We start from the raw sequence: 22,075 nt of genomic DNA on the forward strand, positions 1-22,075 counted from the left end.
ACAGATCTCTATTTCCGTTTTTTTTTTTTTTTTTAATGTCAGTCAAATGAACAAGATTTAAAGGAGGAGAGAAACATCCTGTTCAGTTAGAAGACTCACTGATTTACATGTAGTCCTTAAAGATTGATGTACTGTAGTGCAGGCCTATCTCTCAAGATTACACTTCCTTATTTTACTTTAGTTTAAGGAGCTCAGAGCAAATTGTATTTTCACCACCTACACAAAAGCTATGGCTACTGTCCTTTTTTGTGCAGTCTCACACTCATGTTGGATGCAGGGTTAGAGCGGCGTATACGATGCAGAAGGCGGCACCGTCACTGACACATTTGTACTTCCTGTTTGAGGCGTGCGTCATGGCGGCAAAACATGAGATCTGGGTTTGAGTAAGTTCTCACTGTTGTTTTTAACAGAAGTCTAGGCATCTTGCTTTTGGGCCTTGGTTACCATAGTAACACGACACACCCGTATGACTTCCTGCCTGAGAAGGTGTCAGGACTCTGCGGCCGCCCTGGACGCCGTGGTGTGGCACCGCCTTCCTGCTGGAGCTCTGCACGGGATCTCCGTGCTGCACAGACACATGCTCCAGGTCTTTAGCAGGGTTTCTGTCTGACAGTATTAATGAAAGCTGTCCTTGACCTTCACCAGCAATCTACAATGCAGGCATTGATTAAAAACCCTGGGAGAGTGACAGTGGAGTATCGGGCCTGAGCCGTGGTGTCTTTAATATTTTATAAATCCTGCGAGCAGAAGAAATATGAGTTACTGTGTTAATTGAGTTCCTGCGGCCCAGCAGGAGCGCTCCTGGATGGGCACCTTGCTTCATTTCCCCCATATTTTGGTGCACATTACTAAGTAACTTCAATTCCACTCAGGGGCAGATATAATTGAAGCGGCTGATGCACCTGTTGCATTATGATCATTATTTTTTTCTTGCTATCCAAATGCACCTGTGTGCACAGTTACTTGTTAATGTTAATGACATTCTTCACTTAAACTGAGGAAAGACAACTTTTGTGTTACTTTCTCATGTTGATCCTTCTAAACCTCAGACTATTTTTTTGAGTGTTTCCAAATAAAAACATCCAAATGTAGTCAGCAGCAGGTCCATGGCTGTGCTGCCGAAATGAACAAGCTCAGGCTCCACAGTTAAGAGTCACTCTGGAGAGTTCTGAAATGCAGTCCTTGCCCCTGATCACCTGGTCAGAGTGAACACAGAGCCCGGTCCAGACACAGGCCGGACTTTATTTAACTTCACATTCCTGTGCACAAAGACACACTCTCCGTCTGTGAGGTATTAAACAGGGGGGTTCCTGAACTGACGGCGCCTCCGGGCCACGAAGGGGAGGGCTCTCTCAGGGATCCCTTCAATCTAAATAAGCATGTCATTTTGTGAATAGCTGTGACCAGTTTCCTGCTAAACGGAGTCAGTTTGGATTAGAGGCTCTGCAGAGCAGTGACTGCCTGCAAGGGACAAAGTCATGTTCACACGTTTGACCCAGACATGCACAGATGTATACTTGTTAGATATTTAGTAGAATTTCAATATATTGAAGGTTATTATTCTAAGGTTTGTTGGTACATAAACATTTATATCAGCATCAGTTTATATATATATTTTTATATCTATTTGTTCTGAAGGAGAAAATCCAAAGCAAACAAAGGCCTCGTTTCTGATGTGAAATTTCTGCTCAACAGACGATTGGCAATAGCCACACATTTACATATTGTAGTGCAGGGACACAACAATCTAATATTAGTCATATTAGTATGATATTGACCAAATAGTTGAATTGCATTATTTAATAATGGGCCGGATCTACTTTCTCCACAAACAAAATAAAATGTCCAATCCTAGTATTTTTAGTCTTGAATAAACACAGACATGTGAACCAAGCATTTATTGCCCTCAAATATGACTTTTCATTGCAAATTTGCAGAAGAAACACAGATTTTTTTGTTACTCACTCTAAACTAGTGATTTTTACTTTTACATTGTTCGGCCGCTAATTTGCCGAATCTTCATAATATAGCAAAACGAATGTAACAGTGTGAATTGTGAAAGTCTCAGCTTTCATATGACACCTTGTGTGTTTGTGTGAGTTAACCATGACCATGTAGCAAGAGGGTCGACTTTGATATGAGAGTTTTATTTTGATGATTGATAATTGATTTGCATGGTGTTGGAGTTATGTTTGATGTGTGTAAATATGGCTTATATGTGCTTGTAGTAGAGTTTCTCCTGTTTAATTTGATATGCAATATGATGATTTTTTTACATGGTTAGTACAGTGTTATATGGTTGATTTATGGTTGGGTGCATGCAAAAGACCCCAAAAATCTGGGGCTGTGGGGTTGAAAGGGTTAAATCTATGTTTGATGTAAGTGCTACATTGTGCATCTAGCCTCTGGTAGACTTGCATCTACAGCTAACCCATGGAACAGCAGCATGCAGAGAGCCTAAGAGTGGGATCGGTGCATTCTGAGTGCAGCGAGGTGGTTCTTCTTCCTGCTACACGGCCAAGATGGCCGCCATCCAGGGTGAAACATGTGCGTCATTTTAACCCTCAGCTCTTTGACTTGGCAGGTCTGTGCATGAATGCAGCACAGTAAACACATGCAAGTGAGCAGTTTTTAAAAACAGCAGAGTGTCTCTGCTGCCTCCATTTGCCAGCAAAACAACAGACAGAAGCTGTTTTCCATTCACACCTTGCTGCTTACACACACACACACACACAAGAACAAAAGCGTCCACACACCTGCTTCAGGATCCCAGCAGCCATTTCGTGGCCACAGTCGAATATGATGTGAAACTCCTTCCCTCGTTTCATCTCCTTTAGAAGCGGCTTGGCGTCCTTGGTGTCTGCAGGCAGCTGCCGGATCTTTAAACGGATGTTGTAGCGAGATGGCGCCTTTATGAGTTCCTGCAACCGAATTAGACCTGTAGAAAAAAAAAGAAAACAAATATGTGTTAATGGTTTCTTCTTCTGCCTTGAGAGTCAGAGCTGTTTGTTTGGAACATTTGCCCACTTGCGACTGGTGTAGCCGAGCTCTCATGAGAGCGATCTATGCTCTGAAAGGAGATTCAAATACATGTATTTCCCACAGTAATCGAGGTAACAGTGTTGGTTCTAATTAGAGCTCGGGGGATGTATTTCTGTCACCACTTCATGTCTAATGAAGTCCATTTCTCCTCCCTCCCTCTCAGCATTTCCCTGTTTTCGTGCTTCACACTGCGTCTGAGCAGTCGTTCAGGCAGGATGCTGACCACCATCCAACTGCACACACACAACAAAAGGCGCACATCAATACTGCATATAACCTGGCATTCATCATTCATCATCGCCGACACGGATTCTGTGCTGACGATCGATCCCCGTCTCCCTCTATAGGCCGCTCTTTGTTGTGTATAGGATGTGTGTGAAGCCAGCCTTGCTGGGGAAATTGAACGCGACTCCGGCTGAGGTATAAACATCTTAATTTTGACGGATAATCTTCCACTGTGATATTCATTGAGTATCTCTCTCCACACTAACTGATAAATCATCTCTGTGTTGCAGCAGAAGAATATCAGCAGCGCTTGAGATGATTTTGGATCAATTTGGAGGTCCACAGCTTTTTCCTCCTTTAATGAGAGCTTTCTTTTTCCATGTGCAGTCCTCAGCCTCTTTCTAGTTTGTCATTTTTAGTGTTCAAGATGGTTTGTTCACGTCTCGGCTGTTTTTTAAAACCACTCCAGAGATGACTACATTTTTACTTTTGCTAGCTTTTAGATATTAAGAGCACTTGGTTAGATTTACACAGCTGATGGTGGTTTGGAGTAAGAGAGACTCTTTCTGAGGATCAGCTGAATGTGGAACTTTCCAGACTGGAATCACCTGGAATGGCACCAAAATTTCTTCACTCACTTGTTCTCTCACTCATTCATACTCTGCCTTTTGACTGTCATTTTACACCACTGTTTGTTTCATGTAGTTGCACTGACGTGCCGCCTCAGTGGCAGAAATTTTTAATGCCTTAACCAGTAGTTTTTTGTTCCATTTTGGCCAAACAGCTTCAAATATGAACCCAAACTGCCGTTGGTGATTAGCCTCAGCTTGCTTCTTGTAACTGCACTGCATTCTGTGAAGGAGTTCTGATTGTTGTCACTAACAAAAGGTGGGAAGTAAATCTAAATTTGGAGAGCAGCCCGGGTGAATGTTCGGATGAATAATGTGTTTAACTTGGAAACACAGACACATCCGTCCTGCTCACAGCCAACGGTCGGCCTTACATCCTCACAGCATGATGATCAGGCCCCTCCTGACAATCCAACATCTTATTATTTAAACTTTTAAAGAACGTCTTCACAGAGACCAACGCCTACTGGGTCACATTTTACCCAAGGCATAAAAAACTATGATTGAAACATACTGTATTATTGAAAGTGGGAATGACCACAGGTTCTGCTGTGCTGTGAATATTGATTACAGTGTCCTCACTGCTGTATCATAAGACACACATAACAATCGAACAACTGGTCAATAAAAGCAGCACTGTTCAAAGTGATGCAGGAAACAGAGAGAGAGAGAGCGTGTGTGTGTGTGGAATTTCATTTTACACGTTCAGCTTCATTGTTTTTGGGCAAAATGTCCAAAATCTATCATAATTATTTTTTCTTCCGACAGTTCATGAAGGGGACTTTTTATTGTCACTGAGGTAAAAACATACAGATGCACAAACATCTGGATTCAAACCCTGCCTCTCAGCTCAAACGACTCTGCAACAGTCTCAGGTATTTATCAGCTTCACCTCCGTCTGTAAACTCAGCAACTTTTTTGACATTCTCCGTCCTTTTCTCCGTCCATAATTATTTTGTCCGTGTTGTTCCATCCTGCTTTAAGCATTTTTCTTAGGTCAGTTTGTTCCTCACCTGCCAAAGCACTTTGTAAACCTTGTATTTAAAAACAAATAAATACAGTTTTTTAGTTAACTTCATCATAAAGCCGACTGTATAAAGAAGGAGAATGCGCAGCTACATGAGCAAACTCTTTAACTACAGTATTATTTAGAGCAGCAGACGTTCTGTAAGCCCTGAACAGATTGCAGTTTGATTGGTGAAGCTGATGCATTGGCCGCTCAATACTGTGCTGGCTTCTAACCCCAGATGTATGCTGGCTGTGTAACGTAGGCGGTGCGGTTTTTGTTGTGTCCCCACACAGATGCGTTCCTGTCCCGTTTCTGTGTTTCTCTGCCGGTTGCGATGTTAAATGTGGAAGAGTTCACTCACGTCATTTTATTTTGAAAATGATCTGCGATGTTCTGGTGCTGTCTTGGGCACGACACAGCGCCAAACTCGAACCAACATGTATCTCTCACAGAGCAGCATGATTAGGGTCCATCTTAGCACACATGCATTTATAATGTTAAACACATTTTACAAGGAAAAAGATGCTTCCAACACAGCTTCTGTGTATTAGGATCTGAGAAGAGTTTAAAAAAGAAAAGAGTTTAAAGAATTACAAAAAGAAGTAAATCCATCAAACTCTCACACACCGACTGAAGCAGATGCTTTTTTCAGTCCTAGCCCAGCACTGGTTATCACATCTGCAAACAGACACATGGGTCTAAACTGGCACAGCGGTCTCCTGAGTGTCTGCCCACAGCCCACCGTCCCCAGCTGTTTGGCCTGTGGCATTATTTGTTTACTTCCTGCTTCCAGATGAGTGCACTGCACTGTGGGAAACCAGCCTGCAGTCTGCTGGAGCTTCAGCAGCCAGTCGCTGGTTTTCATTAAATCAAACACTCTGTCGCACACTGATGATGATATCCCCAGAGTGCTGACCTGTGAGACACTGGCAGTGTTCCATTTAACCGTCACATGACAAAGTGACTCCTCAGCTGCGGCTCACAACAGCTCAGCTGGCCGAGGAAACACCGCTGCCTAAAAATGTAAATAAGCCAGACTGGAGAGGTTAGCTGGTGCTCACCACAATGGAGGGACTAGCTGTGCACGCATGCACACATGCACGCATGCCACTAGGTAATGCCAAAAACAACTGAAACATTTATAGGAGCAAACAGTCCTCTGCTCCTCTGATGATCCCTTTGAGACTTCTCATCTTTAATCACATAAACGCTGGCTAGCTGTCTTAGCTTAGCTAACATATCATCAGCGTCATCGAAGCAGCTTCAATATGTGATGACACTATAACTGAAGCATCCACAGCCTGTATCAGCTTCCACAGTTATATCTGCTCTACGTCTGTCCAGCAGGCAGCCATGTTTGAAGGCTCCAGTGGTGCAGACAGATTGAGAGTCTATTGTCTAGATGTTGGTCGTTGAATGACCAAAACCACCAGCCTTTTATATGTACTATTATATATTCTATTACATAACAATTGTGTACAAATGTTTAAAGAAAAGTCAATGTACCTTAGGGTTGGTATTAAGGTATACCGGCGGGGCATGCAGGTAGTGACGGTAAACATATTTTATTTGATGCTGTGTGTGTTTGAATCTTCAGTTTTACTTCAGTAGTATAATATATTTTATGTTTGATAAAGTTTATGAACATGACGTGACACCGAGAGAGAGAGAGAGAGAGCTATAGTCGCACCTGTGACCTGGTCCCTTAGAAGAACACTGCTGCGCTTCAGAGGACGAGCCCGAGCTGAGATGGTGTTTAGTTTCTGAACTGTTTAGGCACAAGCCAACAGTTTGGTGCCGTCTGAGCCTACATTTATAACTTTAACTTTCCATTAGAAAAACTCGGCTAACATAAAGGCTGCACAAGGCTCTTAACATGATAAAATTACAAAAACACATCGGGACGGGCTCATACCAGTTTAATAAAGCAGCATGCTGCCAGCTTAAAATTACAAAAAAAAAAAACGGTATTTACGTATACCAGGGTAAAATGTGGAGGGTGTTTGACGGTATCAAAATTTGGATAACGCCCAACCCTATTGTACGTAGCTGTGCAGGCAGTTTGATATTGTTTTATGGCAGCTAGTTGTTGTTTCTATAAAAGGACTCAGATACTGAAAGGAAACTTTCAGCATGATCAAACAATAGCTGCAGCCTCGGAACAGAAAGGCCTGCCTCCAGTTTGTCCTTTAGAATAAAGTCTCTGGAGTCTGATCTACTGTATGTGGCAGATGCTGATCCACTTAGTCCCTCCAATGGTTTCCACTATATTCTCACAGAGTCATGAAGTAATGTGAGGGACCTGCAGTGATTGGAGTCATTTACATGTACAGCAGTGCAGTGAGAGTGTGTATGTTTGTGTGTTATATTTGAGTCTAATCTCATGAGAGCACTTGATGTTTCACGAGCTGTCTGAGGAGAAAAACAGCTTCCGCCGCTGGAGCTGCAATCCCTGCTTTACGCTTAGTTAGTTAACATCGATAAAAGCGGCCTGACACTCCTGACTGCTGCACTGGCTCATCGTAAACACACGCTGGAGCACCTCTCTGGATGTCTCTCCTTTCATTCTGCATGGCTGAATCCTCCATACCTTTCCAAAAATCTGTTCGCACAGCTGACGGGGGATCTACTGGGGGAGTGGGGAGAAGAGAGGGGGTGTCAGCGCTGATCAGTATTGACGGTGTTTAATGTGCGGCGACTACTCTAGGATCCATATTTAACTCTGCATGAATATTTCATCCCCTCTAAGCGTTTATTATGGGGCCGTCTGGGAGTCTCCTGAGCGTAAAACAGATCGGCCCGCCTGTGATAAATCTCCTTATGAGGAAACGGCCCCTCAAGCGTTCCCTTTCCAACTCCCCCTTCTAACGCATCGCCGATGACAAGGAAGAAGACTTCCTTTCACTGATGCTCAATCATCAGTGCCCATGTAGACAGAAGTGATTCCCACAAATGCCCAACGTGCAGCGCTGCATGATGGGAGTAATAGCTGATGAGTCAGTAAGCTACAGACTCTTGGGGGTCAAGGTTAATGTGACCCTCGCCACATCGGCAGGCTTATTTATGTTCAATTAAATGCGTGGAACACGTTGGAGAAAGATTAAAGCTGGCCCGCGGTCAAAGGTTCCAGCAGTCGTTCAGCAGTGTGGAGGCAGAACGTTCATACCAGCGCTCCCTCACTATAAATAAACCTATGTGGGCCAGCCACAACAGAAAGAATTGTCTTTGTGTTGTAAGTGCATCTTTGCTCACCAAGCTCAGGAGTCCAACTCTCTGTTTTACTCCAATTAGCTCCCACCCCCCTCCACCAACTGCAGGCCACGCAGCACGGAGCAAATCAGATGTTCTGCCACAGAATCAGTTCAAAGCCACTTATTTCAGAGTGCTCGTGAATACTTTAAGATACTGTATGTAACACAAATTAAGTGTATATGCACAGAGGTGCCCCATGAAGACTGCTACTGTAGCCCTTCTTGTCCTCTTTATGTATCACATCAGTGTGTCTGTGCTTTGTAGGCTTCTCACAAACTACTCAGTGCATAATCAGGGTTTTTTCAGCATGCACTTATCGAGAAAGCTGGGAAGAAATAACAGCCAGAGTTTGGCAGCTGGTTTGAAAACTATACTGTCCATCAAAAAAAAACTTCACACTCCTCAGTGCAACTATGGAGCCATGGTGGACTCACCTGCGATGAGCAGACACATGGCGACAATTGTGTTAATCTGTAGGTTTTCTATAGTTACTGTGTGATAATAGGTAAACATCTGTGTCATGTGGGGCTGCTGTTTCCCCCAGATTGGTAAGATCTGGAAAAACATTTGGATTCTAGTCTATATATTCGTCTTTTTTAATCACTTTTTTTTTTTAGACTGAAGCCTCCACCAGAAAAAACTCAGCAAAATAAACAACCCTGAACATCATGGCTAAGCTCATGGCTTAGGAGAATATAGGGTCCTTGTTTCCATCTGCAGGCCAGAATGATATTCCAAACTCAAAATAAAATACAATTACTTGTTATTATTATTGAACATGTCCTGAAACCGCATTTCTTTTCCTCACAGTTTGGTACTAGTATGGCTACTTTTTTTAAGTTTTCCATTTTCTCTTTATCTGTCAGTCATTACAGAGCACCTGTAGCTGGTGTATGATGAGTGACAGCACTGTCTTTACAGCCATCTCAAGCTGTCCTGCCTCCGTCTTTAATTGGAGAGCAAACACTCAGACACAAACGTAATTATAATGGTCTGAAACGTGTTTGACAGAATGTGCTGGACTCAGAAAAAGGAATGAGTCCCCCCATTACTTGTAATTTTACCATTATGTATTTGAGCCTGAGTCTTAAATGAATGTGTGGGCTAAAGCCCCCCATCCATCCCCCCACCCCCACATACTATGGCCTCTCGGAGGTGGATCTAGCCAGTTTGGATACTTCCGGGTTCACAGGGACAGTGTCCGGGTCTCGTACAAAAGCCATATGTAAACAACCGTCGAACTATGACCGCTTTGCCCCTAGATTATTTTCCACAGGGCTACAAAGGAATAAACTGCTTTTTGAACTGAAAAAAACAAAAGAACGAGCGACACAGGACAAAAAAATGCACGCACGCAGTCCTACCACGGCCTGAACGGACTCTGTATATTAAGAGGCGCCATCTAGTGGTTTAGAGGACAACAAACAAGCTGGATTAAGATAGATTGAGTGTGGACACGTGTAGCCAGATTTGAAAAAAGGTCTGAACGTATCCAGTTTAAAGGCTATCTGGATTCAATCCTACTCTAGCTGGATTGACTTTCTCCAGTGTGACTTTGAAAGTCAGCCCCCAGAGGCTGTGGGTTGAACTGCAGTTTTTTGACACTTTTGCATGACCCTGCTGCTTGGAGAAAGCCCACATTCATTAATCCTTTTCAGCATGTGTGTCGTCCTCACACCTTGTCAGCACTCTGTGCTGTTTTCATTACAGCAAGCTGAAAGGCAAACTGGAGCCAGACAAGCTGTCAATGTATAGAAAAATATGAAATCCTCCATTCATATGAGAGAATTGGAGTTTTTAATATATGCAGTCCTCTACACTTTCAAAATGAAAACACTCAACAACACCATCCACTCAGACACTACTGTGTGATGAGGTGGTGGAAAACAGTGCAGAGCGCATTAGCATTCCAGCACAGCACATGTGAGATTAGCATGGTGGACTGTGAAGAGTCAGTGAGCCCTTCTTTAAACACACTGTTGAGTGGTAGTGAAGCGTATGATGGGACTGGGACTGCTGGTGTGAGACTTACTCACACACACACACACACACACATCAAATTGAAACAGATTACTGAGAGGTCCTGGGACTGGCTGCAAAACACTCTGAGAGGACTCTCACTGGAGCAATATGCGGCCTGCATTCTCTTTACTGGGAGCAGGTACTCTCACATGGCTTTATGTGCTGCATGCACAGATTATAATAGTCACTTCTAAAGCTTGTGGTTCATCACTGATTTTCAAATCCAAGCTCGGATGCTCTGTGCTCCTAATTTATACTGAAATAATGTTTCCGATGTCTAATTACGGCTCAGTGTCCACCAGCAGCTGGCTTCACACTGGAAGCATCTGTTTTCTATAAGAAGTGCACTGACAGCACTTAATGGCACTCAGTGGCTCATCCATTTAAGTTCTTTTGGAAGGCTGTTGCACTCATTAATGTCACTGAGACTTACGATATCAACACTGTCAACAATGGCAGAGGAAGAAGATTGGTTTTGTAGCCTGGGAGCAATAAACGTCTCACAGAAGAGCAGAAATTGGGGAGTTTTCCTCCAGTTTTGGAGAGCCTTTGTTCCACCAATTAATGGTTAAATAATGGCAGAAACGAGGCATGGCTAAGTTAACCCTTGATGGCCCGCACTGCGTATCTAATGTGACTACAGCACTGATGATACCCCAGAAGCAAGATGCTAAGATGCTGTTTCTATGGCAACAATATCATGAAAAATGTTCAAGCAGCAACATCTGGGCCCACCCTGTCTCCTGTCCCACAACTCAGGAGAGCTTCCCCTTACATTTTCCTGGTCACCAGTGATGAATCCCACACATGCAATTTGTCACCTGACAACAGCAGCAATGACAACACAACTAAAGTATTAAACACGAAGACTTCTGAGCTATCCTGATGGGATCAGGTCATCAAAACAACAAAGAGCAGAGCATCTTTCAAAGCCACCAACCAGCTGTCAGATTATGATGCTGTCCTGCACACAGTATGGAGCAGCTGCACAAAAATGGCAGCATGCTCTGAAACACGATCTCCTATAGGCGGCTGTAGGAATAACATGCTCTATGGACACGCACCCTTAGAGGTTCTTGCAGGCTTTTCAAAAGAAATGTGTAGAGAAATGATGGATTTTAGCAAAGATGAGTTGATATTATGATATTAGGCCAGTATTCTGGTCACAAGGTTATTTTCTCAGTCTTGAGAAAATCCTTGAGAGCCGTTAGAAGGCATTAATGAACTGTTTCAGTCCTGAAACATTCATGGAGACCTTGACTAGAGTTAAAACACAGAGTCTCTATGACAACACCTTCAAAAAGAGACACTTCATCTTCAAGCTTTGTCTAGGTTTTGGAACTACGACTGCATTTATTTACTGCTATTGCTCTTACTATTAACCAGCCGGCAGCAGGGCCCTCTCAGCAAGAGAGATGTGGGCCTACATGGCTCCCTCAAATGACCACTTTGGAATTACAGCATGCAGCCATCCATATTACTTGTAGTGAACACGTTGTCAAGCTGACCTTTCATCAAGCACAGCAGACCACATCCAGCCAGTAAAAGCAGGACTGTAAATGATCAATTAACGCAGGAAAACAGGAAGTTTAATCACTGGATTTTACTGTTTAAAATGAAGTGTCAGAGCTGACAAGCCAAGGGCAGCAAAATACTGCAGGAAGATAAAAGCGACTGTAAGCTGAGTCACAGTTAGTGTAGATGTGATGTGAAGGTAATGCAGCATCTCCTTTCTTTGCTGCACCACCTCGGGGACGGCCTCAGGATGCTGCTGGAACCACGCTGTAAACAGAAGGCTGATCTGAGCCTGATATCTTTGCTCTGCTAGGAGAGGGGCCAAAGGATGCTGTCCGCTGAACACTTCCACAACGCCACATTCCTAGAGAGCGCCTCCACCCACTCATCTTTCTATTAGCACAAAATTAGCAACAAAAATCTGCATTTATTTTTAGGGGAAACTGTGAGGCAGCTGTGTATAATTCAATAAGGCTTAGTATGCAGCTTTCTCCCTGTGGCAGCCTCCGAGGCTCACAAATGAAGCTCATGAGGAAGCGTTAAAACTGTAGTTCCCCCCAACAGCCTCTAGGGGCTGCCTCCAAAAGTGACTCAACCTACATAGACCTCCATGTTAAAATGCTTTACAGCACAAATAAACATCTACAGGCTGGTACAGAAAGGGTTTCTTAGTAAGACAAATGTGAGTGATTTAATTTTTAACTTGTTCATTTGAATTATATTAGGACTTCAAATTTTAGTGCAGCCTTAGTTCCACTTGGGACAAAATGCCATCTTTCCATGTGTCTTAGGGACAGAGAGGATGGTCCCAATAGCAGAAAAAGCTCTTCTTTTCTACATTTAAAGTCTTGGGAGCTCAGATAGCTCAGCAGGTTGAGTAGGTGCCCTGTGAAGTGAGGGAATAGTCCTCACTGCAGCAGCCTGCCTGCCTCTATAGCTTCCCGTCTGTCTCCTAAATCTCATTATTTGATAGTCTTAATATAATAATGATGATTGTCCACCTTCATGCTAAGCTGTTGGTGATGGCTGGCACTATACATGTGTAAATAAAACTGTGTTAAGGCTGATATGTTATTTCCTGTTTAAAGGTATCACCTAATGAATAAATTAGCACTACAGCTCTTCTGTGAACACAATGGGGCCATGCTGAAATGTGTGTGTACATTATTGCCGTGGACTTCCCTTCAGCCTCAGCTCCGCGAGTCATCCTCTAACCTGAAACCCAGCAGCAGTTCACGGCTGCCTCCACTAAAGAGCGTGTTGTTTGGTAACAGATAAATGGTGGTATGGACTCCATACTGTGAGCAGCAGAGAGAAGGAATCCTTCCCAAGCCTGTGTTTTATTGTGTAGTAGCCTGCTCTCCCTTATGGCCTAATCAAACCGTGTAGCTGCAGCAGCAGCGACAGCGGTGCTCCAGGTAGTTGTGTGGATGTTATGGCTGGTTGGGAGAGCCATAACACATGCTGCTGCCATCTCAGTTTTGCTATTATAAAGTTGAGCTGTTAGAGGAGTCCCATTATGGTTATTGATTTGCTTGTTTGCTCCCCGCTTGGTGGAAAAACAGCACGGAGAGGGAGATTGTTTCCTAGCCCCTTTATATCCCATCCGTGTAAAGGGGACATGGTTGGGAACAGCAGATGGAGGGTGGGGTGGGTCAAAGGGGGTGAAGCTGTGAGAATATATATATTCCATAGAAGTATTCTGAAGCTGCACTGACCCGGGACATTAGCCAGGAGACACAGATAGCAACACAACACGAGGACAAATGGATCCTTCCCCATCCTGCTGGAGGAATCAGGGCAGGTTCCTCTATCTGCCCTCACTATCAGGTCACCTGTGTACGTGGTGACACCGAGGAGGTAAAAGCTGTTCGCAGGTCAGACCAGGATCTCATTTCCAATCAGCAAGACAGAAAATCGAGCCATTATTAACCCATAGTGAACCAGCGATTTCCAACGTTACAACTTAATTAACAGAGGTGCAGGGATCAGCCACGATCAATGCCTCCCTGAAAAGGTGCCTGCAAGACCGACAGCCCCCAACCCCGGACCCCCACGCCCACATGATGATTGAACATGATCCTCCCTCCTCGGTTATCAGAACAGCACCCAGGCAACAATCTATTATACATAGCAACGGTGTTCAGGAGGAGTGACTGACAACAAATGACACAATTGATCAGTCAGATCAGCCGTCGCTGCAACTGGCCTGTTCCATGTTTGACATCACTGATTCTTAACTCCCTCAGAATCTGGGTATCAATATTTTTATAGACTGGCTGTTTAATTTTTTTTTTTTTTTAATTTGATAATCAAATAATTACGCTGATACACTTTCTTGCTAATCTTAATCTTATGTATTTGAATTTTCTTTCAAACTAAATAATAAGAATAAAAGGTTTTTACTAGGGCTGCAACAACATCCACTATTGAAATAGTCAACCAAAACCATCACATGCACGTGTGGTCCGAGTCCTCATATAATCACAAAAATAATCGGCGAGTATTCGATTATCAAAATTTGTTGCAGCCTTAGATTTTACTCTGACAATGTTACAAGGAACAAAAAAAACTGCCAGCATGAACAATATCCAGACCTTAAAACTAAAGCAGCTACATGGAAAATAATCAATCACACACACACGTGTGTTTTAATAGCACAGGTCCCACGGCTTCTGTTTTAAATTACATGTGCACCACTGGGAACAGCAGAAGACCTGTTTCCAGTCCACTGAAGAAGAAGAAGTCACACTGTGCACTTTTTTTTATACCAAAACTAGTGCATGCATGCACATTTTTTAAAACCCATAAATAAAATCTGTAGTAATGGCTTGTGCCTTGGTTACCATGGTGACAATTGCTGACTGTATTCTCGTTAGTGGATTAACGGTGTAAAAGGTCAAACTGTGATTGACTCAAGGCTTCTGTTGTTCTAAATAAAACTGTGCAGAGACAACAAATGAGTTCATTAACTGTAACACATGACAGCTCATGCAGATTATTTGGTCAGCTGCATGTTCACAATCAAAGCAGCATTTGACTCCACAAAGCAGAGTTTCCGCTGGCTTGTATGCTGAACACAGAGGAAGCACTCTGCAGCACTGTGATCCAGGCCAAAGTGCTCCCAGTGTGTCTGTTGGATGGAGCTCTGGGAGGTCTGGCAGCCCGTCCCAGGCTGGCACACACACACCCTGACCCCTGGCATATGGTACATGTACCCAGCCTGCTGGCTGATTTGTCACTCAGTGACCTGGACTGCAATAATAGAAAGGTCCTCCTCCATGAGTAGAGAGGATGCACGGCTTCTGCAGCCACGCAGGTTCCGACTTATCGTATGTATGATGACTGTTTTCATGTCATTTATATTTTAGCTTCAGAAAATATGAAAAAAAAACCACAAACATGTTTCTTGTCTTACCAGTGCTGTCATCGTAGACCACCGTGACCGTCTTCCATTTGAAGAAGTGGACCAGATCCAGGATGGCCCGGCTGAGGGAGGAGAAGTCTGGGTAGAGGCTGACGTAGAAGACGTCCCTGTTGTCAGACACCTGGTGCTTCCACTTGGTCTGGATGTGCGGCACGCCCAGTGCATTACAAATGGACTGCACCGCATTGGCAGAGGAGCTGTGGGAGGGACCAAAGATGGCTGCCACCCCGAGAGAGAGCTGGTCACAGGCTGGAGAGAGGGGGAAACATTTGACTTGTTAGCTCACTCCTACTGAGATGCAGTATGTCCATGATGTCCTCTGTGACCACACACACACACACACAGACGGCAGTAAAAACAAGTGAAGCTGACCAGGGATCAGGTAAGACATGAACTCTTTCTTGTCGGTAATACAGACAGTTAATCTAGAGCGTGTAATGGCCTGTTAGCACTTGATGTGGCCATCAGGAGAAGAGGTCATTAAATGTTACCATGGCAACAATAAACTAACTCACCTGAAATTAAGAATGGAGACCGTTCCCTTACAAAGGGTGCACTGTTGTCAATACATTTCTACTCATCAAACAGTATAATCACATAATCACAGTCACCTCTGGTGGCTGATTATTAGCTGAAAAATGTGCGGCCTGATCCTTTTTTTAATATAAACACTACTAAAAGAGACTCACGTCTAAGACAACAGGCTCACAGAAACAGAGGTAGTGTCAGCATGCACCGGTGAGGATGCTGGAAAAGGGTTATGATACTAGTATTGATACTCGGATAGCGATTATTTTTTGAGTGATCGGATCACGTGTAAATGTCATAGTTTAGCTACTTCACTACTGGGCGCCTGCTTTGGACCGCTGCTTTGCCATTGCTTCAGTCCGTGACCGCCTCCATGCCCGGCGCCAAGAGTGAGAGTGTCGCCTAGGTTTCGAACCCAGGGTCTCTTGCACCCAAAATGCTGATCATCCCACTGCGCCGAGTCATACGAGTCATCGAACACTAAATCAGTTGTCGATGCATTTTGCCCTTGAATAATCGTTGCAGCCCTACTGATAACTCCTCTGGTATCGCCTGTGTGATTTATCATCAGTAAACTCAAACCACTGGCTGGCAACAAAACGTGGCACAAGCTCCAATGCTGAAGCTTCACAGCTCTGCAAGACCCGACTATAAATCCAAAATGTAAACAAAGCACCGGGCACGGACTCCTGCTCATACATCACTCTACATTAGAACATTCGGAAGAAGGGCCACAGGTAATCCAGTCAGAGGATCTTAGAGGAGATTTCATCCATGGAGGAGGAGAGGCTTATTTTGAGAGTTAAAAAAAGCATTTTTTATAACACCACACGTCCTTTTTTGTAAGAATAACAGAAAGAGAAAGAGATGCACCAGGCTTTTTATCACAGGTGAACACAGTGTTTGGAAGCTACCGGTTCTCAGCAATCAACCAACCAGCTGTTTGTGGAATGTGGAATATGACAATAGGTGTGCAGTAACAACATCAAGCACATAACGGCTTGTATGTTATTCCTCCTAATATGAATCTAAAGGTGCGCTGGAGGCCAATTTGCTTTCTTGAAATTACTTTCAGATAACATACAAACAACTGTACATCTTTGTATCAGCCTGGCTGTGCGGTCTAATTACCTTATTTGATATAAGGGGAGTAGGGTAAATCACTGAGACAGGATATAATGGCCCGTAATTGATAAGAGACTTGAAATGTCAGCCTGATGCACACACAAACCTGATAGATTATAGCACTTTATTGGCTGTCTCGGGGGGCCAAACAGGTCTTTGAATTACTGCGGCTGAGTCATTACCTGGAACCAATCAATTCTCTCTGTTTGCATTTGAAGTGCTCAGCCGTTTCCCTCGCCTGATTATAATTGTCATAATCTAAGCCACTGCAGCTCGCAAGCTCAGGCGGGTACTACATTTACAATGCAAAACAGCTGAGGCACAGAATATAGCATATGTGTAGGCGCGCACACACATTCACTTACACAGTGTGTATTTATACACAGCTGTGGAGAGGCACATCATCCAATCAAAAATAAAGAAAAAGAAAACACAGAAATACCTTTTCTAGAGGCTTCGAAGCTGTCATAGATGTTTATCCTTTGGATGTCGTAGGTGAGCGTGGTGTTTGGCAGTAGAGTTCTGTTCCTGTTGATTGTATTTAAAGCAAATTTAAAGGCTAGTTCCTCAGCACCAGATGGGCCGCTCTCAACGGACTCAAAGATCCCCCCTGTCAAAGAGAAAGGGACACATGATGAGCTACATTCAAATACACATCAAAGCTGGAAGATTCGAAATTAGAGGCCAAAGACCCACACACACACACACCATGATAGTGGAGGATGACTCAAGTTACCTGGCTAAAGCACTAAGAAAACACAAGAGAACACACCAGGAGAGGAGACAAACTCACAAGACGAGGGGAAATGCCCAAAAGCTTGTGTGGTAGCAACAACAACCTGACAACAAAGCTTAAAAAAGACACTGCACACCCACACAGGCTGCTGGGGCAATCAGCAGCAGCTGTGTGGTGAGAGGGCAACCAAAACAACAGGAAACAGTTAAATATTACCAAAATAAAACAGGAAGTGAGCAATGAATGGCAAAAACATTACGAAGGTGCCATGTATTAGTAATATTAACAAAGAATGAGTGAACGCAGAACATTATCAATATATGTAAAAACAAATCAATCTGGTGTATCTATATTCTACATACTTTCCCTCTTCACTTCACTGAACATCAAAGATGCTCCCCCGGGAAGATGCAGCACTCTCTTATTGATTCATTGATTGACATTCATGAGTGCTCTTTACACATTTTCTGAGTGCTGCTGCATCTTGTGGATTAAGTGATGTTTACTGGTCAGGGGAAAGATCTCTCACTCGGATCAATACTTCTGCTGGTATTAAAATCAGATGAAACTGTTAAGGGCACAGACAGTATAGGTCCAATTTGCTCATGGTGCTGTAAATTTTATACAGCACAAACAAACAATAATAATAATGATAAGGAACTTGCAGAGGATTTTCTACCGGGCCTTGGGGAAATATAAAGAAAGAAATAAGCCTGAATAACCAGAAATGTGTTGCATTAAAAGGCCATTTGTGTGGTAATTACATTACACTTTGCTCTAGCTTCACCTTTCAGCTCACCGCTGTCACAGCCAAACACACACACATGCTGGCAAGGTCATCAGTGTCACCTCCCGCTGGCCCACAGGATAGTACAGTGAGGGTGAACAGCAGACAGCAAAGGAGGTGAGGCAGATAAAGAGGGGCACCTCAACCACCAGCACAGTAATAATAATAAGAATAATAATATAAATAATAATAATAGTAATTATTATTATTATTGTTGTTGTTGTTGTTATATTAACCCAAATAAGAGTATAGTCAGAATAAGATCATCTCAGCCTGATTAAGGTCATATACAGAGGAAACTATAATCGCATTTTTACAGCATGTGAACATTTTGCAGTGGTTGTTAGCGGCTTGCATTTGTTGAATGAGCCTCATGACAGGCAACAATTTTCTCTCCGGTCTGCCTCTGAGAACTCTGCCATCACTGCTCTTTCCCACCGTTCCTGGCTGTGAACTTTTCTCTAAATGTTCTTGTGGGTCTTGGCAGCACGATAACACCAGTGAGTCACGCGGCTCTTCAGAGCATTCGCTCGCATTCTTCCCAGAGAGAAGTGGTGACAGAAAGAAAGGAAAAGTTTTCCTTGTAGAATGTTTTTAGTGTTTTGAAGGCATGCATTTTAAGACTTGTAGTCCAGGTTGAGGGTGAAAGTCTGTTGCTGTGTCTGTCAACCATCCACCCCGGTCAACGAGGTCAACGGTCCCACAGGGGGCATGAATCCCAGCCTCCTGGGTGAGTCTGGAGACTGGCTACCATGCCCCTCCTTCACATCAGCCACATAGCTGTTTGTGTTGATGTGGCCATCAGGCCCTGAATCTTGATTAATTGATCGCCATTCATGTGTGATGGAATTATCCCTTTAGCCTCATGATAGCCACCAGGACCCTGGTTCAGAGGATATTCTGTAAATACCCTTCTCGGTGTATTTAAAAGCCCTCAGAGCTACAGGCTTTCAGTGAATACTCCTGACAGGCAGCAGATGAATGGACTCAGAGGAGGCCTGGAGAGCTGCTGGTGGAGAGATAGACGGGGTGGGGACTCTGTGATCAATGTACTCTGATTGGCCAGTGAATCAATCAATCAAGCCCCTGGGAAGCAGCAGGGGGGGAAGAAGATTGAAGTGCTTTGTTTGGGTTAGCCCCATGGCCTGGCCCTGCTGGCTCAGTGTCAGTCAGAGGTAACCCCGGACTCCATGCTTTATTTACTCCAACTACAAACAGCCTACTGCAGGATCCTGTGCCAGTCCAGAACTAATCCATGCACACCGCCCCGCCCATTACCCCAGGACAGGCTGGCTGATCAATCCTCCCTCATTCAAAGGGATTTATCTCTATGTGTTGGAGGGTAAAGTAGCCATCTCAATAAAAAAAGACGTCTGACAGCAGCTGAACCATCAAGAAGTTTCTTTTTTCATTAGTATTCATCTCATGGGAGAGTCCTGTTTTGCATGCCATAATGAGTTTGAAGGAATTAATAAGCATCAGTTAAGCGGGATGTTCTATAATTGGAAAGCTGAGCATTTGGAATGGCTGCATTCATACGCGACAAACACTTCCTGCTAAAAACCTGTTCAGTCCCGCTGAAAGGGATGCTGTGGACGTCGAGACGAGTCCCGACAGAAAGGTGGATCTGAGTCTGAACACAGATTCACATGACGGTTAGTGAGGAAGGCGCTCGCCTCTCTGCTGACACAGAGAAAGACAAAGACACAGAAAATCCTCCAGTCAGGACGTTTTTACTTGTTCTCATCTTAATGAGAGTTAGTCTGGGTTTAGAACTGGGATTAGTCTTCAAATCCAAAATTATTCTATTCCGAATGTCCTTTGTAAAAATTATAATCCTTTCATCAGTGTTCTTTTTTTCTGGAATAGAAAGTTTATTAATTTTCAGCAGAGGAGCTCATTATTGGCTGTTCTGCCGATACCAAAGCAGTGCTGAGCCTCAGTGGACGGTCCTGTGGTGCGACATGTTTAGTGCTTTATCATACAAGGTGTTTGATGAATCTTACCGGTCAGACTGTCTGTGGGTGTGGACTGGAGACAATTCCACCACCAGAGAGCAGAGAAGAAGCAAAGCTCTGTGTCAGGAGTCACAGCTGCAGATGCTTTGACCTTATTTCTCCCTCTGAAGGACTTAGCTAACAGCTAGCAGCCCTTTATCACAGCCATGACGATGCCAAGGCCACACTGTAAGCAAGAGGTCGACCAAACGCTCCTTTAAAATTCCTGTTGTGATGTCCTGAAGTGACGGAGGCCCCAAAACACAGGACTGAGTTCAACACTTGTCAGGAGCTGCTACAACTTTAGCACTTCTGTCTGGCTGTTTCCAGCTCCCTTTCACTCGCCCCCTTTGTAAGTTTTAAGGATCATTTTAGAAAAATAAAACCATCATGGCTGGTTGGTGATTCTTGGTTGCCATGGTAACTAAAAAAAGTAGTCTCTCTATTGTGCTGCTTTCACCTTCATCTTTATATACACTTTATTGACAAAAGTATGTGGACAGCTTGCCACCTTTTTGAACAACAACCAGGCCGCCTCACATTTGACCGTGATGTGTATCATCTGTCTCAAACAACGTGACTTCATAAACCTTTTTTTTCTGTGTCTCCACCTGCACCATAAATCTGAGCCTCACAGTGTGTGTGTGTGTGTGTGTGTGTGTGTGTGTGTGTCCTTTAAAGGCAGCACAGCTGAGAGAGAGCAGTGATCAGTCAAGAGCAAAATCCATCAGCATTATATCAATCAAGAGCCCCCGCCATTGGCTGGAAAAGTCCGACCTGTGGGGGGAGGACAGTGAGAGGAAGTGGTCGCCACGTGGTGTGACTCACATTCTCACATTCACAAGTGGGTCCTACTCACTGATGATAGCAATCATACTGTAAATAATATTCATTTCAGACTGTATATGATTCCAGCGCGCTGCCTGTGTGTGATTTACTTTAATCCAAACGGGGGCTTGATGATAACATTCAGGGATTTACATCAACTTTAAAAACTGCTATTTTACATCATTAGAGAAAATTCCAGCGAGACCAGCTGGTGGTGCCTTTCTAACGTACAAAAGCACTGCAGAGTTCTGGCCTGCTCTCCAGGAAATGGACAGGTGGACTGAGCCCCTGGAGGTTCAAGGACAGCGTAGACAGCCGAGTCCCTATCTTGCCTGTATGGACATATGTCCTGTAAGCACAAAGCCATGAGAGAGAGAAGTGCCACATGGCAGTAAAGAGAGTTACCTACTCTTATGTGTTCACACGCCACACGTGCTGGATGTCAGACACAGGCCACATTAACCAGCATCACAGCTAGCTTTGGTTCTTAGAAGTTTGAGTCCATAGTTTTTGTGCTATTTTAAATATTACATCACAGAAGCTGCGTTTTGTTGAGTCAACAAGTCAGCTGGATGTAGAGCAGCTCCAGCTCCGTGTGCCTGTTGCACTACTCCTCCTCCTCTGTGAGTGTGCACAGGCCATGTTGAGACTGTCAGACTCAGCATAGTTCATAGACAGATTTACGCCCAGTGTGGATATAAATATCATGGAGTTCCTGATTCAAATTGATTTTTATCATAAGAGCAATGGTGGACTTCCACGGCTTAACAAATCTGCCTATGAAAGTTCCAGCATGAATGCTACACTTCCCCAAACTGAGTCACTGCTGGCACCTCGATCAATACTGAGGATGTCACAGTAAATTGCAAACAAATCTCCCGCTGAATTCACAGTGACAGCGGCGCACAGACGAACACCTGATGTTTGCGCCAACGGCTCGCTGCGTTTGACAG

The 22,075-nt window shown here is 43.9% G+C and overlaps 1 protein-coding gene across 4 annotated transcripts in view; it reads right to left on the reverse strand.

Moving 5' to 3' along the window:
* grik2 (glutamate receptor, ionotropic, kainate 2) overlaps positions 1-22,075 on the reverse strand; it is a 184,802-nt gene that overhangs the window by 110,127 nt on the left and 52,600 nt on the right. For 3 of the 4 annotated variants that reach the window (XM_028424659.1, XM_028424660.1, XM_028424661.1), the window contains exons 2-4: positions 17,217-17,384; positions 15,113-15,370; positions 2,757-2,938 (exon numbers count right to left, since the gene is read on the reverse strand). In XM_028424659.1, coding sequence (XP_028280460.1) covers positions 2,757-2,938; positions 15,113-15,370; positions 17,217-17,384 — 608 coding nt within the window. Of the gene's footprint in view, positions 1-2,756; positions 2,939-5,532; positions 5,663-15,112; positions 15,371-17,216; positions 17,385-22,075 lie in introns of those variants that run through there. The other variant, XM_028424662.1, reaches the window with a different exon arrangement.

Source organism: Parambassis ranga, chromosome 16 (genome assembly GCF_900634625.1).
Source record: "Parambassis ranga chromosome 16, fParRan2.1, whole genome shotgun sequence".
Taxonomy (NCBI): domain Eukaryota; kingdom Metazoa; phylum Chordata; class Actinopteri; family Ambassidae; genus Parambassis; species Parambassis ranga.